This window comes from Buteo buteo, chromosome 4 (assembly GCF_964188355.1).
Source record: "Buteo buteo chromosome 4, bButBut1.hap1.1, whole genome shotgun sequence".
NCBI lineage: Eukaryota > Metazoa > Chordata > Aves > Accipitriformes > Accipitridae > Buteo > Buteo buteo.
Window position 1 is genome coordinate 9,258,510 of NC_134174.1, and position 25,147 is coordinate 9,283,656.

Sequence of the window (25,147 nt, forward strand, 5' to 3'; positions counted from 1 at the left end):
CTCACCCAGCTTCCTCTTCTAGCTCCAGTGGGGGAATCCTGGAAGAAATCCCCTTCTTGCTTCATCAGTGCAGACAAAAACACTATTTCAAATACAGTGTCAATAATTCTGACACTCACTTCTGTGTTTGGTTCTCATGGGATGGGCAAACCAGGACTGCGTGGGTGAACAATATCTGGCAGCCTTGAGATACTGGATTAAGTTATATAGCTAATTCAGTGTCTGTACCTGTTCTGTGTGTAGTTCACTTGTCCTATGCACACATTACTATTCTTGATACAGGGATTTATGATCTGCTTGTGAATCAGCTCTTGAAATACTGCAGTTTTCGGTCAGTTTTATAAAAGGAAAGCATTCCTGATTTCAATCAGAGCTCAGTAGTAAAGGAGCTGATTTGTGACCAGATCAGGTAGGTATTGCCCTCATCAGAAGAGTTCTTGGAAAGACAAGGGTGATCACTAGAGAGTAGGCAAAGCCATTTGATGGCTGTCAGAGCCTTAAGTTGATCAGTGGAAAGGTGTTGGATGTTGCTGAAGACCTTCAATGTGTGATCCACTTCAGTCATTCCTCTGTCCATTAGCTCTTAAAAGAACTAATAGAAAAATATAGGTTGGAAGGGACATCAGGAGGTCATATGGTCCCATTTGCAGCTCAAAGGATGGATGACTTCAGCTTTGGATCAGGTTGCTCAGGGCTGTGTCCAGTCAAGTTTCAAATGTCTGCAATGATGAAGAAACCCCAACTCCTCTGAGCCCCTGTTCCAGCATTGACCATTCTTGTAGGGAATGAAGCCTCAGAACTCCCTCAAGATCAAGACTGCCTCATCATCTTAGGGGACAAGTGTCTGCTGAGGAAAAGGAAATTAGAGGTGATGTTTTGCATCCTACCTTTTTTATATTAATCTTCTGGTTATGGCAGCTCCCCAGTAACTAACTGGTTAACTGTCTAAAAAGCTTTGCATTTTTCAGTGAAGTATTGATTCATCTGTGCACTCTGTGTCCTCACTTTGTCCTCACGAGACAAAGGAAAGTTCTTGTGGTTTTAAACCAAAGTGGAAATAGTTCTGTGTTGAATGGAGGTGGTGATGCCTGAATTCTTGTTTTCTTTTCAGTATAGCTGTTTCAGATTCCAGGAACTGTCATGTTAGCACCCTTCACAAAGCAGCTTAAAAATAGATGAGCAAAACAACTTTATTGCACCAAATATAAATTGATTTCTGCTGCAACACAAGCAGAAAGTTCTTGTAGGGTCTGATAGCGGCATGTTCTAAGCCTTGAAAATAGTAAAATTGGTGATAAGTGAACACAGGAGTGTTATAGCTTTGATAACCTGCCATCTGAACTCACACTGGCCACGCATTACTCCTTACGCAGCTCTGTGAAGTTCTTGTTTGTGGAAATTCAAACTGTGATTGCTTGTAATTTTCTGCAGTTTGCACAAGGGCTTAAATCAAGAGTCAAACTCTGGAAGAAGTGGGATGTGAGTCATGGATCTCACCGCAGGAGTCACGGCCAGCAGTCTGTAGTCCCTGGTGAGAAGGGTGGCTGGGTGACTAAGGCACTGCCTGGATGTCGAGGGGATGTGGGTACTGGTCCTAACTGCTGGTGTGACCTTATGTAAGCAAAGTCATCTCCTATGGTAACATTAAAAAAAAATAATCAATTAACTCCTAATGGCAAGGATGGAGGATGGAGAATAGAGGCATTAAAGCTTTTAAACTGCTCGGGTGCTGTGGTGATACCTGAGGGAAACCCGTCGAGAGGAATAGGTCTACATTAAGTTAGTGAATTGTGTAAGCTTACAGATGGGATGTGTCACAGTAGCTCTGCTGATTCCCTGTCACACATCCTCCAAATATAAAAGAAATCAAATATTTAAAAAAAAACTAGGAAGAAAGCAAATGCATTCAGCCTAACAATATAACTAGGTTAACGTGCCAACACAGATCACTGCACTGCAGTGTACATGTTCATATGTATATCGTTTTACATATTGGCTGCACAAAATGTTAATCCAAAATTAGTTGGACAATGGATATAAAAAATCCTCCTCCAATAGAGTTCAAATGTATAGTCATGAATTATTAAATCAAAATTTGTTGGAAGTGTAAATTAAGATCCTTCTGGCATGTCTCTTCCTATACTGTAATTTATGTATTAAAGCCCTGCAGACTGTGCTGTACCAAGTTCACTGACAGTGCATCAAATAATGAGGCCATACGTCGATGAAAGGAATTCTACGAAAATATGCCATTGGATATACAGTAAACATACTTGATCAAAGCCCAGCTATTATATGAAGTATACATTTTTAAACCATCACTAAATTGTATTAGCCTGAATTCTTTTGGAAACTACCAGATCAGATACTACACAGCTGACAATGAACTAATACTGGCAGTTAATGAAACATCCTATCAAGATTAGTACAATAGAAATAATTCAAAAATAATTAATTACTTTAAGAAGCCAACTACAATATGCAGTTGCCTGTCCATTCTACTTTTCTCTGAGAGTCCCATAGGCAGCTTTTAGATACATCTGGGAAATCCTTGAGTGCCTACAAGCATTTAAGCAAAATTCCAAACTAGTTGGCAGTACATTTCTGCTTACATCAGAGAAATCTAGCTACAATTTATAGCACAATAAAGCATTTGCTGTGAAATGAAATTAACATTATAAATTTATTTGTAAATGTAAATCTTTGTGCCTCTATTTCTTTCAATTTTGGGAAGGATTTGTTTGGGGGTGTTTCTGGTTGGGTTTTCCTTTAGTAGGGTCTGCTGGGTTATGATGTATGGATGGGCTGGTTAGCGTTGGGAGAACCAAGGTATTTCTGCCTGCACACAGAGTTGGCTGGTTGGTGGTTCCTCTGATGAATGTATAGCTGAGATGTATAATATATTGTATACTGTGCAATTAATGGGGCCATACAACAGTAGGAGCTGGCTTAAGTATGGATTGCTTGGATCAAGGACAGAAGAGCCCTACCTACTTGCATCTAGAGATATACTTATGCAGACAGCTTGCTGGCTATACGCTTTCGGAGTATGTACTATTATTTGTCTTGCTGCTGTATCGTGCCTAGAAGCCTGGACTTGATTCATCACAAATTTCACCAGAGTGTTACACTGTCTTCCCATCAAGCTGGGTTTTTCACAAGCATGCAAAATACATGGTAGGGCAAGTCCCTGTGCAAGTAACTAATCTGTAAAATACCCCATTGCCAGCAGTTACTGGTGACCCCAGAAATACCAGCTAGCTCAGACCTCTAGTAGTTGAACTGTCACTAATAGCAGACTCATGCTCCAGCCCTGCAGATGTTGGAAGGTTTCCTGTGAAAGGAGGTACAGAGAACAGATTTTCCATAGCAAAACACTGGCAAGAATTCCTGGAGGTGAAAAAGAGACTGTAATCCTTCGAGTTGGCCTTTGTGGGTATATGTTTCTTCCAGCAAAAGAGTGGTAGCTGCAGGGTCAGTGGTTTAGCTGGCTTGACAGCGCTGCCTGGGGTTAATTCAGGTTTTAGCGGGACAAATGCAATCTGTTAGTGTTTAAATGTTCAGGCAGGTCTCCCCAAAATGAGCTTTTCTTTTCTCCGATGGTCATCATGACACTTTTCTGGCTTTTCAGTATTTTCTCAACAGCAGGCCAAGGTTGTTCCACAGGCAAAGCTTCCTGCATGCATTCTCTCCCCGTCTACTTATTCAGAGCTGAGCCAAGCCACCCCAAGTGCTGCAGGTGGTGACAGACATTTCAGAGGAAAATTGTCTGGCTCTCTTCGAAAAACTTCAGACGTCACGGTACTCGGCAGGAAGCGGTTTTCATCTAGTCTACCTTTTCATTAATGTCTCTAGGAATTTGCGTCCTACTGCCTTTTTCTTTTCTTGGATACCAAAGTTACAAACCCTGTCTTAAAATCACTTTTCATAGCTTGAGAGGTTTTTTTGGTCTGCTGGGGAAATACGCTGTACTTAAAATAATGTAACGCTGAGGTTTGGCTTAGGGTTCCTTTTGATTCTTATATGTTGCTAAGTCGTGCCATACACTGCTTTCTTCTTTGGCTTGTGTTTTTTCTTTTTCTTTTTCTTTTTTTTTTTTTTAATGATCAGACTTGTAGGGTGTTCTCATGTCATTCTAAATAAAGAGCCTATGGAAAACTGTTATTACAGATGTAACATCTGAAGTCACAGTTCCTTCCACCAAAAAAAAAAAAGAAAAAAAAATCCATCTGAGATGCATATGCATCTAACTTCAGAATGAAAGGCATGTAGATTTTTGTGTGTGGAAGATATCAGTTGCACATCTGACTGGTGGGACATTTTATTTATCTGCCTACCTCCTCTTTGCAATATTGTTATCAGATGACAAGTTGCTTTCCATCCCATCCTTTTTCTTGGACAATAGTCACTGTGCTTGAGAAACAGGCTATAGAATGTAGAACTATAGGTCCGATTTTCTTTTGCTTTTTTAAGGAAACACAATATACAAAGACTTAGGGTTACAAAGTAGCATTTGCTTTATCATCAGTCTTGGATTTATGCATTCTAAGTCCTAAAGATACAATGCCACCAATAAAACTTCTCAGAATCGCTGTTCCTAGTGATATATAACATGTCTGTGTTCACGGCTGTCTGTATGTCACATTCTGAAAGGATTACTTCTGTGTCTACGTGAAATCTTTGGGTGTAATCCTGACCCCATTGACACTGACCTGAAAAATATCCCCATATCTTTTGAGGATAAAGTGCTCATTTCCTATGTGTATAATTTTAGGTGCCCAACAGTAAATTTCATGGTCAGATAAGCTCTTCATAGCAGTGTGACACAGACCACTCTATAAAGGTTATCCATTCTTACCAGTATTTATCTCCAAACAGACTACATGCCTTTTACAAATGCTTCCATCAGTAGACTAGCTTCAGAAAGATGCAGAAAACTGCAAAAAATAAACCCAATAAGTGAGTTAATTCTTCTTCTCTCATGTTTCACATAGTCACCATTTTTACTTTAGCTTGAGTTTATCTTCATCTTAATGAACCAAAAATCCAATGTAATCCTCAAACATATTTTCTAGACTTTGGAGAGCTTTATTTATTATCACATGGTTCTCTGCAATAAAAACAAATTTTTTTTGCTCTTTGTTCCCTCTTTTGCATCCTCCTTCTCTCTCTATGACTTCATTTTTCTTTGCTCTCTTTGGCTCTTCTCAGCTGGGAAACAGAGCAGAGATTTTTCTTGCCTTCCAAACTACTGGTGTTGAATGGATAGGGTATAAATCCTGTGAGGAGCTCAGTAAAGGTAAAGCCTGTAAAGCTTTGTAAAACTCATTATAAGCTGGGTTATGCTTCATATGAGTCTTTAGTATTCATCTGGGTATTTAACAATAGCAAGGTCTATGTTTGCTTTATGGCAAAACCTTATCTAAACCAGATATATGAAACCCAATGTTTTAAGCAAAATCAAACAAAAAAATCACCTACTGTAGGCTCACATAATTTTTTTTATTGTACCATTGTCTTTGTATTCAGTAATTTTTGCTAGTGTTGGGAAGTGATGTAATACTGATCTGGGGTTTTTGCAAAAAGAAGTATTTTTCAGAATCCTTGAAGAGAACATTTGCTGTACTATAAACAGCACAAAAGCTACTTAATAAATGGGAAAACAGTGATGAATAATACTGTTTACCAGTTCTTGGATGGAGTTAGCTTTAAACTGAGATTTCACAATGAAGAGAAAAGCTGCCTCTGCCAAATAATATATCAACAGACCGTCTATCTAAGGGGTACAAGAACGTAGTCTCATTGTGGTCTGGATGAACGTCATCTTTGTTATTTAAGAAGAAAGTTAAGAATATTAAGTAAGTATGGAGATGTAATTTTATTTTTAGTCTATTTTATTTTATGATTTACTAATCTGACTCATGTATGCTTGTACATTTCCCTCGTATTAACACAGAATATTCAATACCCAGTTCATGATTATAGTACAGTTTTCAACCACACAGTAGACAACCGTAGTAATTTTTCTTTTGGAATATGTATGATAATTTATAAGTGAGACATCTACAGGTAAATGCATTGGAAACATACATCTGTATCTTTGTAGTTAAAGTAACATGCTTTAAATTTGTATGCATATATGTAAAGTACATGTACAATATGAGTAAAGAGCTGAAGTACCTTTCAATAAATTTGAGTCGTAGGTGGAATACTTTTTGTTTCTCTTTGCAGCTGGTTAGTTTTAAATCTTTTAAAGCAGTATGTTTGTCTAACAGGCCACTCATGCTATTTGGTTGATGTTTGCAAGGGATATCTTTTTTCTCACTCTATGGAAAAATAAAAAAACCAACAAGATCTCAGACAGGGATAGATGAGGAGAAGAAAGAAAACCGCTGACATCAGAGATAGTGTTTTACATGTTAAGACTAAATGGCCTAAGTAACTTATTCAGTCAACTTATGAGTTCATAGTGACCATCAGACATTTTTCTATTCTATTCTAGCTTTTATTAGTCAACATGAGCTAACTCAAAGGTTGCTCTAGATTTTCAGTAGTTGCAATTTCTAACATTGCTATTAGATTCAATGTAACTGAGCCATACCACTCGGTTAATTGCTTTTTCTGTATTTGCTGCAGGCTGTTTTCATTTTCCTCTTTATTGGACTACAAAATTTCAAATTTTAAATTGGCCTCAGAAAATGAGTGCTGGAGACAGGTTTTAAATTATCCTCCAATTCTGTATAGGTTTTTGTTATGGAATTAAACTGAGAGTTACATGAACTACTGTTAAAAAACTGTGTGTTTGCAGGTGGGTCGCAGCCCTTCCAGCTGTGGACTTCATGATGCCAGGAGAAGTCAGAAACCTACACAGTATTTGTGAATGTGAGATTTTGCATTTAGATAGGTTTGAGCTGAATGATCTGAAAAAACTCCCATAAGCACAGAACTCCCTACTGTCTGTGTGTTTGAGAAGGCTGAAGAGCTCTGTTTATTGCAACAAAGAGCCTGGAATAAATTATGTTTAGTAAATTGGCTCCAGGTTTTCTTGTTTCAGACAGTAGCTTCGGAGTGATCTGGTTTATAGGCTCTGGTGAATCTGACCAATTGCAGGGAGGTGACACCTCATTTCAGGGATGTGACATCATGCATGTGCCAGTTACGTCCGGCCACCTCTCTCCGGCAGGATGGCAGGACACCAGCGGATCAACATTTTGTCTTTTGGCAGTTTTAACCTACAGCCCGTTATGAATTTATGAGCCCCGCAGGGAGGTCCTAGCAGGATGGAGCCAGGCTCCTTGGCCCCTCTTCAGCATCACGCATCCCACTCCCGCATGGGACAAATAAAAGGTCCTTTATTCCACTGGAAATACCCTTATTTCAGCGAGGTGTATGCATAGCTTCCTTCCCCAGTCAGTCTCACAGGTGATAATTAATAGAGTGCAGATATTTCCTAGCAGAAGCCAAGGTGGGAAAGCAGTTTTAGCCTCAGCATTTTTCTTTTGAAACTCTTTTTTCCTCATTTATTTTGGGTCTGTTCATGATGAGGAAACTTTATAGCGTGTTGGTGCTTAGCAGAAGTATCGAAGAACTAAAGGAAACCATAATTTTTCCTCCTCTGACAAAACTCTTCTTACTTTTGAGGGGAGGAAAGAATGGGGGAGTTAGATTTTCTTTTAGGTTTTATATTTTATTTCTGTTCACGGGTCTGATTACTTCTGAGCAGCGTGATTATGGCTTATTTCAACACAGGACATTGATTGACATTGCACATGTTACAGAGGGGAAGGATATTTCCTGAAGATTAATGGCCAGTTAGTTGGTCTGAAGTTCATTAACCTGAGCTAGTCATTAGACTGCTGGAAGGACTCTGTGTGGAAGCTGGAATTGTATTAGAAGATGATCATAAACTAAAAATATATGTGACAATCTGGCCAGATTGTAATGAATCTAGGACAAGACAGGGTTGGCTCAAGCTCACAGAGCAGCTGCCTCCAGTGTAAACTAACTGCCTTGTGTCAGGAATTAAAGCAAATGGTTTTTCACAGACATTATTCAAATAAAAGGGGAAAGAAAAAAAAAGAAAAAAAAGGAAAAAAAAGAAAAAAAAGGAAAAAAAAAAGAAAAAAAAAAGAAGAAAGGTTTCCATTAGCAAAAGAACGCTACATGAAAAAATGAGGTTGTGAGGTATGGCCAAAGGGCCAAGTTTAGTGCTAGTCCTCAATCAATTAAGCAAATGACAGTGCATTCAGGCAACTGTTTTTTTCTGTAAGTGGCAAATTTAGTCCTGATCCTTCACTGTACTTTACTTCAAGAAAATGAGCCCCAAATCCTCTGGTGAGATCCCTATTGGCTGAGGCCCAGACCCTCAAGCCATGACTTCTCAGCATATTTGCAGTGAGACTGGCTCCCTCTTAATTGCTTCTTTTTGAAGTGTGGTTTGTCTCTATCGTCCCGCTGAAGATGAACAGGGCTGGTGTCTCTTGTCTTAATATAGTCCTCCCCCTCCTCCCTCCCCTTCTTTTGCCCTTCTTCTCCCCAAAATAGATTTCTTTAAGGTGATATAACCCTATGATAATCTAGTCAACAGCAGCCCTTCGTAGTCCAACCTCAAAGAGATGTACTGGCATGGAAGAAGTGAGGGCTTTCTCTCAGGATCCTATACTCTAATAAAGGGAAGGGAAAGATGAACCAGAGGCATTTCATGTTTGTTTTGTTTTCTTTCCATGTCATCTCGTGAATACGTAATGGCACTTGGCCAAAAGGAGTGTGTTCGGACACTGAATGTGAGTGTTGAGGGAGGGCTTGAGAAGAAAGCAGCTCAATGTTCCGCGATAGGAAGGATGCTTCGGGCATTTTACAAATCATTTCCCCCTCTCTCTTTCTCCGTCACACCCTTCCTGCACACTCCCTGGTCTTTTGCTATTGGCAGAAGGTCTGGAGGCTCAGAAAGCCCCAGCTTCATCTGAGGTTTCCTCTGGCAGAGAGAACTGAAGGGGTCCTCTTTCCAGTCCCTTCATGCCAGGAAGGATGTACCGCCTGCCTCATGAGGTGCTAAATTGATTCTGGATGCCTCCGAGCTCGCAGAGGTGCTCTGGCAGCTCAAGTGCCAGACCTGTGGAGCAGCTCCAGGGCCACGAGTTGTGCTGCGTCTCTCGTGGGCTCACGAGGAGCCTTCCCCTTTCCCTTGATGTCTGCGCAAGTGCTGGCTGATGCGGGCACTAGGATTACTCTTTTAATCAGGCGGCTTCAGTACCTCTCAGAAAAGAATTTTCATGGCAAGTCATGAGCCATTAATCTCGCTACTAACCATAACATTTCCTTACTCTTAATTTACAGCATTACTCAAACACTGACTTTTGTCATCTCACTATCTCCCTTGACCTCTGGTATCATGCACTTGCAGGGGAAAGAATCTGCTCTCGCACATATTTTCATGCGCTGACCTCTGTGAATTATGAACCATCAAATTCTGCCTTCAGAACTCAGGATGCCATTTCAAATAATTTCATAGGCAAAAATGGAGTTCCTGGGCAAAAGGGATCCCTTATAACTGGGTAGAAACAGGACTCCAGGAGAACTGTTGCTGCTTTCTGTTCAGCTAGTGGGGTGGCAGTGTGACCTTGAGGAAGTAGGTTCACTGTAGTTTTATTATTCCAGTTTTGCATAGGGAAAATAAGGACAGTGATAATTACTTTCATTTGTAAAACACTTTAAGATTTATGGAATATGAATGACTGTTATTAAGTGAAAAGTGTTGTAAAGCTGGCTTAGATGCATACTGTGCTAACAAAGTCCTGTATCAGCCTATTGACCTCAGCATGAACCACTCATTAAAGTTTATAGGACATTTTGGTGGGTGAATTGAGACAGTTATTCTGCTGGAAATATCATACTGAAAGCACATTTAAATCCATCAGCCGCATTGACTTTTTTCTCTATTAAAACTAAACACAACTGCTTGCTGTATCCAATTTTCTTAGTTTATTTATGAAAGTTTATGATGGGTATGTATTCACTGTTAACTCGGCTTGTATGCCCATGGTATCTGAGGTATTACAGTTTATTCTAGTTATAGCATAAACATACAATAGTTGTTGTATTGAGATAAAGAGAGAGTTATAAAACATTAAGATATCCAATGGAGCAGTATGAACTAATGAGTTCTGTGGTCACTTTTGAATGGCAAAAGTTCTTTTTATGGATACTGCATTAATTTAATTTATGCTTAAACTTTAGCTATGCTAGACATTGGTGTTTGCAAAGTTTACGTATTTTTCCAACCTCAAAGTGTGTAAGTTTAGTATTAAAGAAACAGAATTACAACAATTTGATTTATACTAGAGGAACAAATACTTTCATAGCAAACGTGTTAAATGAGCTACTCTTTAAAGATAGGTCTGGCTTGCTTTCAGTATTATTATTTATATAATAATGCAAAAAATCTACAGATGTTTTCTTTTCACTTCCAGATTAAATTTGGATTGTTTGAAAAGCGGGAAGATATTTCACGTTAGTGCAAAAGAAGATACAGAAGAAGAGAGCAGAATGAGAGCTTCCCAAGTACCACATGCCTGCAGCCTGTTATCTTTAGCGATGCTGTTCCTTCCAGTGACTGGAATGTCAAAACAAAATGTCCCAAGACTAAAGCTTTCCTATAAAGGTAAACTTCTCATCAGTTTTTCTGATTCTGCCACTTTTGTTTTGATGTGACGCTGCCAGCAGTTCATTTGTATTATTAATCAGGGAAACGAAACTCAGTTGTTCCTACAGTTCCTAGAAACACATGCCAGAAGCCTTAAAAATGGATGGATTCTGCCTAGGGACAGTATTAAATTCTCTTTTTTTGGGTGGAGGGGTACATGTTTCTGAAATATAACTGGGTTTTTAAATTATTTTTTCAGTTCACTCCTAGAGGATATTAACATACCATACATAAATTAGGGGGAGTCATTGCCTACACATAGGCTTCTAGTGCTACTTGAAATGCCATGAGGCCCGTTGGAGACGTTCCCATGTGGCTGGTGGGGCTGACGTGGGACATGGAAGACACTCACACCTTTCTAGAGCATCAGGGAAAATTGAGAGAGCTGCCCCAGGTGTTTAAAATGGCACCGACATTTTAGTTTGGTAATAATTTTGTTCTCTATCACTAAGTTGGTATATGTAATTTTGGAAATGTTATTTTCTTTCTTTTTACCTCTTTGGATCACAAAAGCGTGTTTTCTGAGGACTTTCTTAACCTTATGTGTACTTCTTGTTGAGACTATTACAAGGGGTTTAAACACAGATGTATTTTTTAATTCTTTATTGGACGAGTTCTTAAAAAAAGGTAGATTTCTTGTTGCTTTGAATGTACAGTACACGTCCACAGTTTTTACAAGGCACAGAGATACATCACATTGTTATTGTCTTCTTTAGCTGAAGCAAATGCTCTCCATTTAATTATTTTTTGGTTATGTCAGCACCCTGCCCTTCTGGGAGCTAATTCTGCTCTCAGTTTTTCAAACTTAGGTCTTCCTATACATTACAGAATTGCACTCAGGATGGTGTGATGGGACAGGAGGCTGTAAAGCCTTCATCAGTGGTTATGGTATGTTTATCATGAGTTTAACACACACAGGAATTTATTGAGTAAGCACGATGACATACTATTTATTTACAAGCTTCTCTTTTGCTGGATTTGTATGCCACTGTGTATGGTATTCCCCTGTGTATATATGTGTTTGAATGTGTGTGAGAGAGACGGAGGAAGAGAGATCAAGGGATCTTGACAACATTTTTATAAATTCAGGAAACAGTTGCACTCGCTTAAGCCAATGAATACAGAAACTGAAAGACCTGACATGAGTTATGAAAGTTAGCAATAAAAAACCTCTAACATATAGCCAGACTTTTCACAGCTAGGCCTTTTGAGATAATTCCCAATAGCAGCATATACCATATGGTGATGGCATTTATTGTGGATTTGACACTCATGATTAGTGAATTCCTCTCGACTTCAAAAGCAGATAGCCTTTGGCAGAATCCTGATGGGTGCATTTGGCAGGTAAGGAGGGGGAGAGAGAAAAATTATTGAGGTCAACACAGGAAAAAAAAAAAAATCACTGAAATCTTAGTTTAAAATAGTGGCAGACACTTGCTGGGAGTGGTTGGGAAAATGCCTGAGCTCGTTTAAAAAGACAATGAGCAGATGATTGATATTTAGGCCCTGACCCAAACTTTTATTAGCAATTTTATAAACCTTTCAGCTTGGCTTGAGGGATACAGTTTCCTATCCAAATTTATCCACCTATGTCCCTGTAGGGGAAAAAAAAAGCAACAACAGATACAAAATGGCACATAAATCATAATTTGGAGAGCTGTGATGGAATTGAAAAGCCAAAGGAAAGAGAATTATCAGACTTTACTGTGCCTCCTCTTGCCTTTTTTTTTTTGGGGGGGGGTATTTTCCTTTTTCCACAGGGAACAAGAAAAAAGTTACTGCTTTGTTTTCACACTTTTGCATTGTAAATGGTGCAGGTAGCACTTGTCATAATTAAATCATGTTTTTGTTGTTGATAACAGCATGGCAAATGTCCTGACTATTTAATACAGTTGTCAGAATTGAGCTTACCTTCCTCCCTGCCTCCCCCCCCCAACTATTCCAGCCAAAATAACTCCAAGGTTTTTGAGAATAAGATGTAGGAGATATTAACTGTCTTGCCAGTTCTCATAAAATTGTTACAGTCACGTCATTGACAAGTTCTGGCACTTCCATTCTTTGGAATTAAGACTTGAAATATCACGAGGAGGATAATACGGGGCCCTTTTCCTTCTTTATGGAAAGCTGACCAAAATTGGCTACATCAGGAAGCTCTGAAAACCTGGTCACACACGTGTGTTCATCTAGCTGCTAAAGGTGTCGTCCTTCAAGGGATGGTTTCATCCCCTTCCAAGTGCAATGTGTTTATGGGATAGCTTACCTCCATCTTCCCAGAACGGCTGAGCATTTCCCTGGGCAGGAGAGCTGGAAGCAAGCAGGACTTTCCCCTGCAGTTACTCCATCTCACAGCTGCAGCCCAGCACACCTCAGCTGCGGGCTAGGAAACTGCTTCTTCCCATGCCCTGACAGCAAGGAGAAGAAAGGGAATGCCCAGGGATGAATGCTGAGGATGAAGAAATGTAGGGGACAAGAAGAGAGAAAGAAGAAGAGGGAACGGTATTAAAGGAACACAGAGAAGGAGAAAATTGAGAGAGAAAGAAGTCAGTGGTGGATAGAGGAAGGGGGAGACGCAGCAGGTTGGGGTAGCGAAGAGAAGTGTCTATAACCTCAAGAGTGCTTCAATAAACCATAGTGCGTCACTGGTCCTCTGCGTTCAGACAGCAGTTAAAATTTTAGAGCTTGTCTGCATGGCAGTTAGAGGTTTTCATCTTCTGTGAAATAGATTAAGGGGTGGAAATCCGTGCTGGAAATGTTAAGATACAGATATTCCAGTGGATGATGTGGGTATCAATGTGATGTCCTATGATGGATTTCCTTTATTGTTTGCCCCAGTTCTAAAAAAATCATACACACATAAAACTACAAATACACACAAATCAACTAAAATACCTTGTAATGCAAAGTCATGTATACTCCAGCTGTGTTAATATAATACACTATGACCTTTAATTACATACCTCATCCTATATTCCCACATTTTTCCCCAATTCACTTCTTGAATAATTCTTCAATAATTCTTTTTATCTTCTTCACTAAGATTTTAGCTTTTAGATATTGGTGCATGTCATTCTTATACCAGAAATTATCACTGCTCTCATGATACTTCTAGGGTGCTCTCCCTAGACAGACTTTGATTAATCTATAGCTCTTAGGTACTTTTGCAAGATTATGAGATGTTTTTATTATTATGTTACAGCTTTAATATTAGGAGAAGGTAAACAAACTGTCTTCTAAGAGAAGATTATTATCCTTCGAAAACTGGGGCCTGATTTTTGAGTAATATTCCATATTTTAATGCTCTTTGTGTAACACTACATTCAGTCTCAGAGCAACAGTGTGTATTTATCATTCATTTTCATGTGGCTGGAGATACCCTATGACCATCATCCAAACTGCAGAACTCTGCAAGCACAGAAGTGACATTCAGCTTCCCTAATCTTACTGTCTGCTACCTCATTTAACATCCTCATTCCTACCTCTACAGCAAATGCAGAAGGTTTTCATATACCAGTCTCATTTAATACTGTCATTTACAGGATGGCATCAGTTCTGTTACTGAAGAAGGGAAGGGCCTGTGTCATAATTGATACATACGAACGTGTTTAATTCCTATTGTGTAGACAGTCTTATTTTTGTCTATCTTTTGGGTAGTAGTCTTTGCTACTTTATTGGCAGGTACTTTTATAGAGATATTTTGTGTGTGTTTCTAGGTTTTACTTTACAGGGAGAGACAGAGAATAACAAGACCAGAAGCTTGATTGCCTTCTAGGGGGGAAAAAAAAAAAATCAACCTCTTTCAGTTTGTGGCCCTCCTAAAATTTTTCCAGTAGAAATGCAGACTCCTAACTACAAATTTAAGCCTATTGATATGCTTTAATTTATTTCTTTTCATGGACATCTTAGAAGTAGTCTGTGCACTTAAAGAATTATAGAATCATTTAGGTTGGAAAAGACCCCTAAGATCATTGAGTCCAACTGTAAACCTAGCACTGCCAAGTCCACCACTAAACCATGTCCCTAAGCACCACATCTACAAGTCTTTTCAATACCTCCAGGGACGGTGACTCAACCAGTTCCTTAGGCAGCCTGTTCCAGTGCTTGTCAACCCTTTCGGTGAAGAAATTTTTCCTAATACCCAATCTAAACCTCTCCTGGTGCAACTTGAGGCCATCTCCTCTCATCCTGTCACTTGTTACTTGGGAGAAGAGACAAACCCCCACCTGGGGGTGAGCCCCAGCCCAGATTTGGACATTGTCACTGGTGACATATCCACGCTGACATTCACAAACAAATATGATTGCCATGTGGGAATGTGACCATGTCCCAAATGCAAGCCACACTTGCTGTGACCAGTGCTGATTTGGTCAGAGGACCAGGATCCTGCGTTGTGACACAGCACATAGGAAAACGCAAGACTGAAGGCAACTTTTGGCTTTTAAAACGTAACACTGTTAAAAACAATCATGGCAGTAATTTACATCTAATAAACAAGAACATTATTCTCAGCTGATTTTTTTTCTTCTTTGCATTGAATGAATTAAGATGTATTCTTATTCCCACTGAAGTTATGGCAAGGGTTTTGCCACTGAAGTAAATTGAAGCAGGATTGAATTTCCACTCCTTCTTGCTTTTTCATCTTAAATAAGTGAAATAAAGACATGCAATTCTGTCTCCTCTGTTGAAGGATGACAATGCTAAATCATCAGCTCCACATGGAAATTAGCCATGTCCAAGAACTGTTTAGCTTCATGCAGTGTTTTACATACATGATTTTTTTTCCCCCTAAGAGTGATCCATTCTTACAACACTGTGAAACAGAAAACAGAGGATAACATTTTGGAGCCAGGAATTCTTTTGAAAACTTGACTGGATTAGTACATTTCCTTAATGTTCTAAAAATGATCCTTTGAACATACTACTTTACAATATCAAGCATCCTGTTTTCTAAATAATTTTTGCTTTAAACATGTTTGATTTTATAACTGACAAGATGCTTGACTGTTGCGTCAGAGCAGTTAGTTTGTTCTGTTTCAGCAAAGCTGGCTTATTTCCATGTCATGCATCATTTAATTATGCATATAAAATATAGTTACAATTGTATAGCTCCATGAACCTCATTTAAACTGTCTGTGACATTGCGGTACTCCCAGTACCACGATGGGGGTGTTGCACAACTATGAATGGCTGGAATGTGGTAAACTGGCGATGTACAAAAAAGCCTAGAAATGAGCTTGCATTTCTGCAGCTGTGCTTGCTCTACAGGAAGAGGAAGAAAAATCAGTAAAAACACGCTTTTGTGGTAATATCAGCAGCTGTAATTCTGAATGCTGATGGAGATCAAGGAAAATGTGCTGAGTGAGGAAGTGCTGCTTTTCTTGAATCCCTTGTTTGTTGCTTAATTCATTTTTGATGATTTGTGATTTCTCTGAAAAATCTGTCTCAGATTCCTTTGTAGAGTAACACAAAATGTTTATGTAAGAGTTAAGATCCTAGTTTCAGATGCTTATCTAGTTAGTTATGAAATAGATTTTGCCTGTTTTGTTTCAAAAATACTTTCTGGAGGCAGGGAACATTAAGACTTAAAACGTACCATAGGTTGAAGATAGATGGGCATTGCTGTCCATGTGAGGAAAGCCTCTTGCATATGCTGTAGACTAAGTGTAAACTTGAAGGGGTTTATTATGTTTTAGTAACGGGAAAAACAGCAAGTTTCTTACAGACATTTTTTTCCTTTTTTAAACTAGTGAACTTGGAGGTCAGATCCAACTATATGTTGCATTTTCTGTCATATAATTATCATATATATAATGTCCTGGAGAGCAGCCTCCAGTCAGTGACATCAGCAGTTTACATAGCAGTTGAACTAAGAATAACCTTAGAGAACTGACCCGTATCAACCTCTTAACAGTGTAAACAGCCTGTAGCTCACAACAGTTTTCTTTTTTTCGTGATCACAAAAGGGCCTCAATTGGATAAAAAAAGAATTGTGTTCACAAAATACCAAACTATTCTGCTGAATGTTCACTTGATTAAATCTCAGAAGTTGAGAGAAAAAAACAAAAGAGTAAGACATTGGGAAGAATGAGTGGTCCTTTGTAAAAAGGAGGATGAGACAACACTGAAAACTGCTTCCCTAGAAGAAGAATGTGGGGAAGATACATGGTCAGTGGCATCAGCTTCGAAGAGGGTACTTTCAGAAATATTTGTCTAACAGCACTTTTACTCGAGAAGTTTGTAAAGCAAACCCAATCCTGAGTAGTTTCAAAGATCCCAGCCTTGTTCTCTTTCGATGTACTAATTTGAGGGCATGATCCTCTTGACGTCAGTGTGTGTCTAGCAGTGGACATCTGTGGTCGCGGCGCAGGTCCTCGAGTCACATCCTATTTCCCTTTCCTCCCTCCCCATTTCTGCTGTTCCATTTATAGACGAGTTCCTCAAAGAAGGGCCGAGGGTTGCAGGGGAGGTCTGTTCCGTAGTCAAAGTCCTTTGGAGATAAATACACAAAGAGATTGCAGAAAGAGACAGAGACAACATTTCCTTTATCATGCCAGAGCACTATCGGAGAAGTCAGAGGGATTGGCTAGCTGTGGTTAAGGGAGGCATTCAGACATGGGTGGGAGTGACAAAGGTACCTTTTTTCCACTAATTCAAGAAAACAGGCATTCTCCTTCGAGATCCAAATCCTGGCTGTCCCAGAGAAGTATGCTGTGTTGTACCACAGAGTTTAATGGCTAAGAGGTTACTGAAGACAGCAAAATTTTACCTTCAACTTATCTGGCAGCTTTGGGAAGACTATACAAATCCCTCTGCATCATCCATGCACCCTGGATTTCTTTGAAAAGTATTTCTCACTAAATATGTAACACAACAGCAGTCTATATGACACCCACTGGTGCCCCAAAATGGGTAAATAAATGTAAATATTAATAATAAAAAATATCACACCCCCCCTCCAATATTAGATAATAGCTTGTGCTCCTATACTAATGATTTGCAGGAGGTAATATGATGGTGCACATGGTTATCTTGTGCAGACACACATCTCTGATATCCCTTGCCCTGCAATTTTTCGTTAGTAAGTCCTATCACAACATTGCTGAAGTCTACAGGGCAGATATTGGGTCCACCTGCACATCTGCACGTGGACCTCTGAATCTGACAGAGGTTGTTTGGCACAACTCCAACACAAACAACTAACTGAATCTGACCGAAGTTGCTAGGCACAACTCCAACACAAACCACTAGCATATAAAGGAGTTAATGCAGATATTCAGTGACCTCTAGTTTTAATGGCTTCATAAGGACTTAACTCCTGTCAATATCAGAAAGTATAACTGATAACTATATTTCACTTTGCCATAGGAGAACATTATGCTAGTCCAAGCTATTATAAAGTGAATTGGCTTTATTTTCGTTGCTGGAAGAAGTCCTTTGCTATTGCCAGTGCAAAACTATTTTGAAAACGTACCTTCACATTAGCCAATTGAGTTACCTTGCTACCCTTGCTTGCTTTTTAAACAAATAAAATATATCTGGAAAACTGGAAAAAGAATATAAGGAGAGAAATCTTTGAAGTTTCCTGAAAACAGTCATTCTCTGTTTAAACCACATTTTCTTAGAGAATGTCCATCCTGTGCAGCTACCCCAGGTAACAACTGACTTAAACCGTGCTTCCCTATAGCAATTGCATCTCTGTACTGCTCTTCTCCAGCAATTTAGAGCAGGGTTATTGATTTTGCCTTGTGAGCTCAGCTAGCAGTCATGATGGTAGAAACAGTTAAAATATTAATGCCCCCGCTGCCATCATAAAAGTTCCTCATTCAGAGCATGGGAAAGAAAGATTATCTGTCCCATGTCAGCGAGGGAACCCCCCCTGCGGGGCCAGGAACATGCAGTTACGTGTGGGCAGAGCAAGCAGGAACCTCCTAAAGCAGCTTTGCTGCCAACAGCGGAAATATCTGTTCCACTGACAGGTAAATCTGCTGGCGGAGGTCCCTGCCCTTCGCCTCCTTTCCTGTGCAGGCACTCCTCCCCCCGCAGCCCCTTCAGCCCTGCCAAATTCTGCCTTTGCTCCCTGGGTAGCAGGTCACGCTGGTGAGCTGGTTATTGTTTCCCAGACCTGGTTTCAACTCCTTTACTGTAGCTGCTCTGCCTCCTCGTCCATCTGGACCTGTCTCGGTTGAGTCGAGAAACCAGAAGAGCTTTTCAAAGCCGGTTGTGAGGAAATTTCCTGGCCCTCAGGGGGACGGCGGTAAGGGTGATGAAGGACCATCAGCACTTAAGAGATCTTACAGGCTCTCTCCAATGGTGGTTTCGTGGCAGCTGGGCCAACATAACAGCATGATGCTGCTGGAAGGAGGACATCTCCCTCCCTGCTTCCTTCTCCCCAAACACACATATCCACTTCTTTCCCTGCTCATCTGCTCCCAGATGCATGGACCTGCCCTTTCTCTTGCACCAGCTCCAGCTCTCGTCAGCCCCTTTGGCAGGGACACATGCTGTTAGTAGTTAGGACTTTATCTCTGTATCTTATTTAGCTTTTCAGCCTTAGCGTACAGCTTGTATGGGCTCTGGTCCAATGCTTGGAGTTGGAGAGAAGAACGGCCCCCACGGCTTCTCGCTATACACCCAGGGCTAGATCTTTAGCCGATAAAATTATTGCAGGTCCCCGTGGTTAAACTGAGGGTCTGGCTCCAAGTCTTAATGCAAGTGCAAGTGGGGTGTGTGTCTGTGGAGCGTGCAGAGGGTGGGGAAGGGTGGGACGTACAGCTATTGCATGCTTTCATAAAAATCTGTGTTGCTCACAGATGCTGGTTATAACTCGTGCGTAGTATACAGTTACACTAGGATGGAAATTGCAAATAGCAATGATAGGCAGCAAATCGGGATTTTTTTGTCTGTGAGCCGTTCTTTTAAGTCTTGAAAACAGAGGCACTAATGAAGTAACTGAGCAAGCAAATCTGTTTGGCATTAACTGTGCTTTGCACTGTCAACTCACCTTCTTCACGAGTAGCTCATGCTGCTCGGTATCTCTCCTAAGCCTGTTAGTATTGATATGAATGTGTTTTCCAGGCCCATGCCATCTGACACTTTTATTACGGCAGGGTTGTTCATGGCACTGCAGTTCAAGGTCTCTCATCTTTTAGCATGAAACCTTGTCTACTTTGTTAAGAACAGTACGCTCATTAGGAAGCTGGCAAATACATTTGAACCTGGTGAGAAAAAATGTTAAAATGAACATATTATTACGATATCTGACCATTTTAAAAGCAATGTCTTTCATATATAACAGCTGTAGGCTCAATGGAGTGAGTCCTGGAGTCAGATGTGCAGTCTGAGAAAGCAGGTCTGAGTAAAGTAAGTCAGACTCCTAAAGAGATCTGTCAGCACCTATCAGTAGTGTCAGACCAGCTACTGAGCCACATCCAGGTTTCCGTAGCCAATTATACCTCAGATTTACTTGAGAAAACTCCTTGCAGGTTTAAATCCTGGAGACTGAAATCCACAACAATATTCTCATTTGCTCCAAGTGTGAAACAAAGTCCACTTATCTTACGTTCTAAGGCTGGAATTTCATCAACAGAGCAAAAACTGAGTAAGGATTTAAAAATGTGTCATGTTCTGTACAGCAGCTACCAGATAGTATGGGCAGAAGAAATAGCACAACCTGCTGTTGCTTTACCAGCCCACAGATATATGGGCTATAAGATGTAGCAAAGAGCTCCTCTGTCTGTGCTCAGGGTGCTGTCCTTCTCCAAGGAATATCATGTCTCAGAAGGTTCTCTGAAGATGCAGTTAGTAGAAAATCACAGGTACAGGTGCTTGAAAATGCTCTAGCCATTTTTGCATCACTCTGAAGAAAGCAAAGTCTGAAATGAAGGGTTGGTACTATTTTGAAGGCAAGTGCAATATAATGACAGTAATTTGTTTGGAAAGGAGGGACAGCACTGCATATAATTTTATGAACCATACTTTGACAAAGGAAGAGCTATGTGCCTTAAAGTGCTAAATATGATCACCATGTTACTTTTTTAACACCTGGACATACTTGCAAAGTGCAATACATGTCTCCATCCAAGCAGGAAAGAATGAGTCCGCTGCTGCAGAGTGGAGTGTGTTCATTCATGCACGTTAATGCAAGTCCCAGATCCCTGAGATGGTTTTGACACTAGATGTCTACTAGACACAACCTACTGTCAGTGCATTTTGTTTCTGCCGGTGTTCCTCAGAATGTGGACTAATCTCCACACTTCATTCCCCATGGCTATGTCCTTCATAAAATTCATGCCTTTCTGACTGCAGGCCACATGGTTATGCACCTAAAGGCAGCTGTGAGGCTGATGAGATGAGTTGGTAGACTAGTTGGAGCGGTAAAACTGATTCACAATCAGTGAGTTTAACTCGGCTTTTCCAAATCAGCCAGTCAAAGAGGGTTTTGCCATTATTTCCACCTGAAGCCTATCATAGCTCTCTTGCTTTCTATGAATTTGACTGGCTGATAGATTGGGAAGGACAAGAGGCTGGGAAATGCTTAACCAGGGAATGAATGACATTATTTTGAGTTGTTCCAAGGCATCTAAAAATTGAAATTCTAACTAGAGAGAGTGGAAGTAGCAGAATTCATTTAAAGCTGCCTTTTCCTGGAGTCAGTAAATTCATAGCTTATTTGCCACTATGGATCTAGTAATGTGGGTTTTCAGAATAGCTTTAGGAATAAATGAGTTTATAAGCCATCTCCCTCAGAATAGGGCAGAGGTTTTATCTGTCGCTGGAAGGTAATTACAAAAGACAGGGCTAGAGCGTGGTCTCTAGTTAAGTTGACAGTTCCTCATCTATATGTTCGAGGAGAAAACTGGCCTCTGACTTCAATAATGGCCTAAAATTTTACTCTGCTAGGTATAAGGAAAAAGTCTTATGTTCTTCTATTTTATGAGCAATACCCTCTCACCATTAGGATACTTTGAAGGGAATTTGAAGTAAGAGTGAAGTGGAAGAAAGCAGATTTCAGTCAAATGACTCAGATTATTTACCCATTACACAGGCTGAGAATCTGTGAGAGGTGAAGGGAAAAAAGGCAGAAGTTCCATCCTGACAATTGAAAATGAGGAAATAGAGGTGATGAGCTCATTGTTTGCATGTTCTCCCTTTCATTTAAAGAGGAGATCTGGTACTATTTGAGTCCATCAATATTCCAGGCGTTCTTAATGGATAGGTATGTGTGATGAGATGCCAACAATTATCTGTACATTACCAAAGCTCATATGCTTGCCAATCATTTATATTGAATTACACTTGTAGTGCATATTCTTTAAATATCCACAGTATCACTTTAAAAAAAAAAAAAAAAAAGGTGATTTAATTTTGCCTTGCAAACAACCGTGAGTTTGCTTACTTTGGCAGTTTTGCAAGAAAGATAAACTACTTAGGAAAAGGGAACCTGTGCAAATCCATGGTCTTAGGTCTTCTTCAGAAAAACAAATGTTTCGCTCAGATACATTTTCAGTTGTGCTGTCTAAAGTTAATTATTTGTTTTGGCTCTGTGAAGCTTGTGAATCGGGCCTTTGCATTTTTTCACCAATAACATGAAGTCACAAAGCAGCTTTTAATCACTTCTGCAATAATAACACTTTACAAGTTATTTGCGCAGCTGGTTCACTAGTCAAATTTATTTGAAGTTAAAATGCAACTAAAATACACTTCCAGAAACATTAGACAGAATTGTATAGTTCATGGTTTAACTGGGTGTATTTTTGGTGGTAAGGACCTACCTATTTTATTTTACAGTATTACCGGTTTTGCAGATTTAAAAAACACCAAGTCAAAGACAGAACTCTAGATTGATTATAACCCCCAGCTCTGAAATAGATGAACTAAAAAATCTGCAGTAGTCTCAATTCTGATCTGGCAGAAGCACTTCCTTTCAAGTGAGCTTTATGGTACAAAAAAGAATCAGGTCCCACAGCGTGAGTTACTGCTTTTTTTTCTCTTTTTTTTTTTTCTTCCTCTTTATGAGTGGAGTAGCTGTTGTGAAGGTTATCTGAAGGTAAGATGATCTGTCCCTTCCCGATGAAAGGTGTAAAAAAAGTCTTCACAGCACTGCACAGAGAGAGCTATCGCTTAGTTACCATTGTCTGTAATGCTGCTTCGAGAAGCATAGTGCATAATGGACCTACTTTAATTACTTATGAGTTTTCTGGGTTGTAAAATGCTGACAGATTTGACATCTATCAATAAGTATTTACAAATATAGATGTGCAAAATGTTAAGTTTGCTGATTGCTGAGCAGGCCCACAGAAGTGCCTAAAGCTCGAAGTGAAAATGCCCTGAAATGCCTTATATCCTGCAGCAAACTGTTCCTGAATTTTGAAGCAATCTTTGAAAAAGTTCTCTTTCCATTGTCACCTTCTTAGACTGTAATACCCTCCTGGAGAACAATCTTCAATCCTAAAAGTGGAATAGAAGTGCCTAATCTCCACATATGTGGTGAAGTACAAGGTAGTTTGGGGGACTACTCAGAAAGAAAATCAAGATTTTGACACAATGTTGTGCCAATAAGAAATCATGTTTTCTCTGTTCCCAGTAATCCATATCTTTTTGGAAAGGCCCTGCTGTGCCATGAATATGACATTTTCCTTCAGGCCAAATAAAATTCATTGTAGAGCAATGAGAGCCACATGGTACACACAACAAATCATCATTGCCCATGGTGAGATGCAGCTAAACGAAATATAACTTGCTTCTTGCAATATGTAGTAGAGATTGGTAGTAGACTGAAACTATGCTCTTTGCCTTCATAAAGATACATCTGGGGTCAATTGGATCTTTTAAAATCAGAATACTTTAGGATTTAAGTAAATGGCTGTATTCATGCTATATGGAGATTTTTTTATGCCCAAAATTTAGTTGAGGATTCACACAATACCCATGTAAAATGTCATGGGTATTTTCCAGCATGTGAAAGGACTTGCTCCTATCTAGAGGAAAATGATGTGACATTTGTTTTTTACTGTATATGAAAATTACAGAATGATACAGCCTTTAAATTCAGAGTCCTTCAAAGCTGTCATTAGAAGTAGCTGTTCTGAAACAGGTTGAGGAATTCCCTTTCTGCCAATTTAGGCATGGCCTATCATCACAAAAATGTCCGTGACTGGCCACAAAGGCAATTCTGAGTCTCGACCAAGTGGTTCCAGATTGCTGCATGCTTACACCATGCTGGACTCAAGGAATGGCAACATGGTCACCACATACGTGACTTGAGGCTAAGAAGTCTGAATGTGCTGTATAAATGTAAATACATATTATCAGAACAGAATGACATTTTTTCATTCAAAGCCTTTATGCCGTGGCTCTGCTGCTGGAGATTATTTAAGCAAGCAATGATCATGCTGTTGTAAGCCAAGTCCACTGAGATACTTTTCTAAATTAATAAAAACCAGTCACTATTCCAGCTTCTACCACTCAGCAGTGAAATATTATTAACCCAGAAAGGGACTTTGCTGAATATTCATTTAATTACCAGACTGGAAAAAAGTATTTAATTTTCAGTAAAACAGCAAATGCAGACTATAAACTGAGTGCTAAACATGTACTTGTGAAAGACCATCCCTGTTACTAGCTTTTTTTCTGTGCATTGTGAGAATGCTGTTTGTGTATTAGCCTGGCTACAGAGATGCAGTGATTCAAAACAACAGTTTTGTCTAAGCTCTAAGCTTGAAAACCATTGGGCAAATGTGCTTTTCACAGTAAATTTTTCCAGTGTAATATCCTTGGTGACAATAAATATTTCTCACTGTGAAGGGCAATTTCAACCCATGAGATTGGATTTTTCGCTTTTATGGAGTGTGAGCAATGATTAATTTGGCTGTAATTTAATCAGCTCTCAATGTTTACTTAACAAATTTTATTAGGTTATGTTTCAGTAGGTCATCATATCAGTGGCCATGTTCAGAGTCTTATTTCCAAGCTCTTTCCAATAGTTAGTAAATAACTGCCCAGACCTGATTCTTCACCACTTTACAGCTTGTGTTGTCATTTACATCAGTAAGAAATCAGCGTGCAATGCTGTCATTTGAATCTGGAACATTTTGCAGATGTTTTCCTTATGATGAAGTGAAAGAAATGACTGTACAAGGCACCAGGCAGGGCTCATTCTCATCTGGGCGTTTCAGCCATGAGACAACATTTTCCCTCCCCATTGTAGCTGTCCTAGGTGGTTCTTTACTGAGAAATACTAGAAGTGTTAAGCAATAGATGACAAATGTCCTTTTGGGATGGTCACTACAGAGATCGTTCCTTCCAAATAGGAAAGAAGTGGGAAGTGGAGAGCAGTCTCAGTCATCTCTTTTCAGGTTTGTGGAGAATCAGGTCTACATATTTTGGCAAGTGACACACTTGCAAAGGCCCATGCATTGCATGACTATAAGTGATGAAAGTGCTTTAGAG

General features: G+C 39.7%; 1 protein-coding gene across 5 annotated transcripts in view; it reads left to right on the plus strand.

Annotated features, from left to right (window-relative positions):
* Window positions 1–25,147, plus strand: part of SEMA3D (semaphorin 3D) — a 147,443-nt gene that overhangs the window by 34,388 nt on the left and 87,908 nt on the right. For 4 of the 5 annotated variants that reach the window (XM_075024728.1, XM_075024726.1, XM_075024725.1 and 1 more), the window contains one exon: window positions 10,470–10,660. In XM_075024728.1, the coding sequence (XP_074880829.1) occupies window positions 10,546–10,660 (115 nt within the window). In that variant the 5' untranslated portion in view covers window positions 10,470–10,545. Of the gene's footprint in view, window positions 1–5,527; window positions 5,859–10,469; window positions 10,661–25,147 lie in introns of those variants that run through there. The other variant, XM_075024729.1, reaches the window with a different exon arrangement.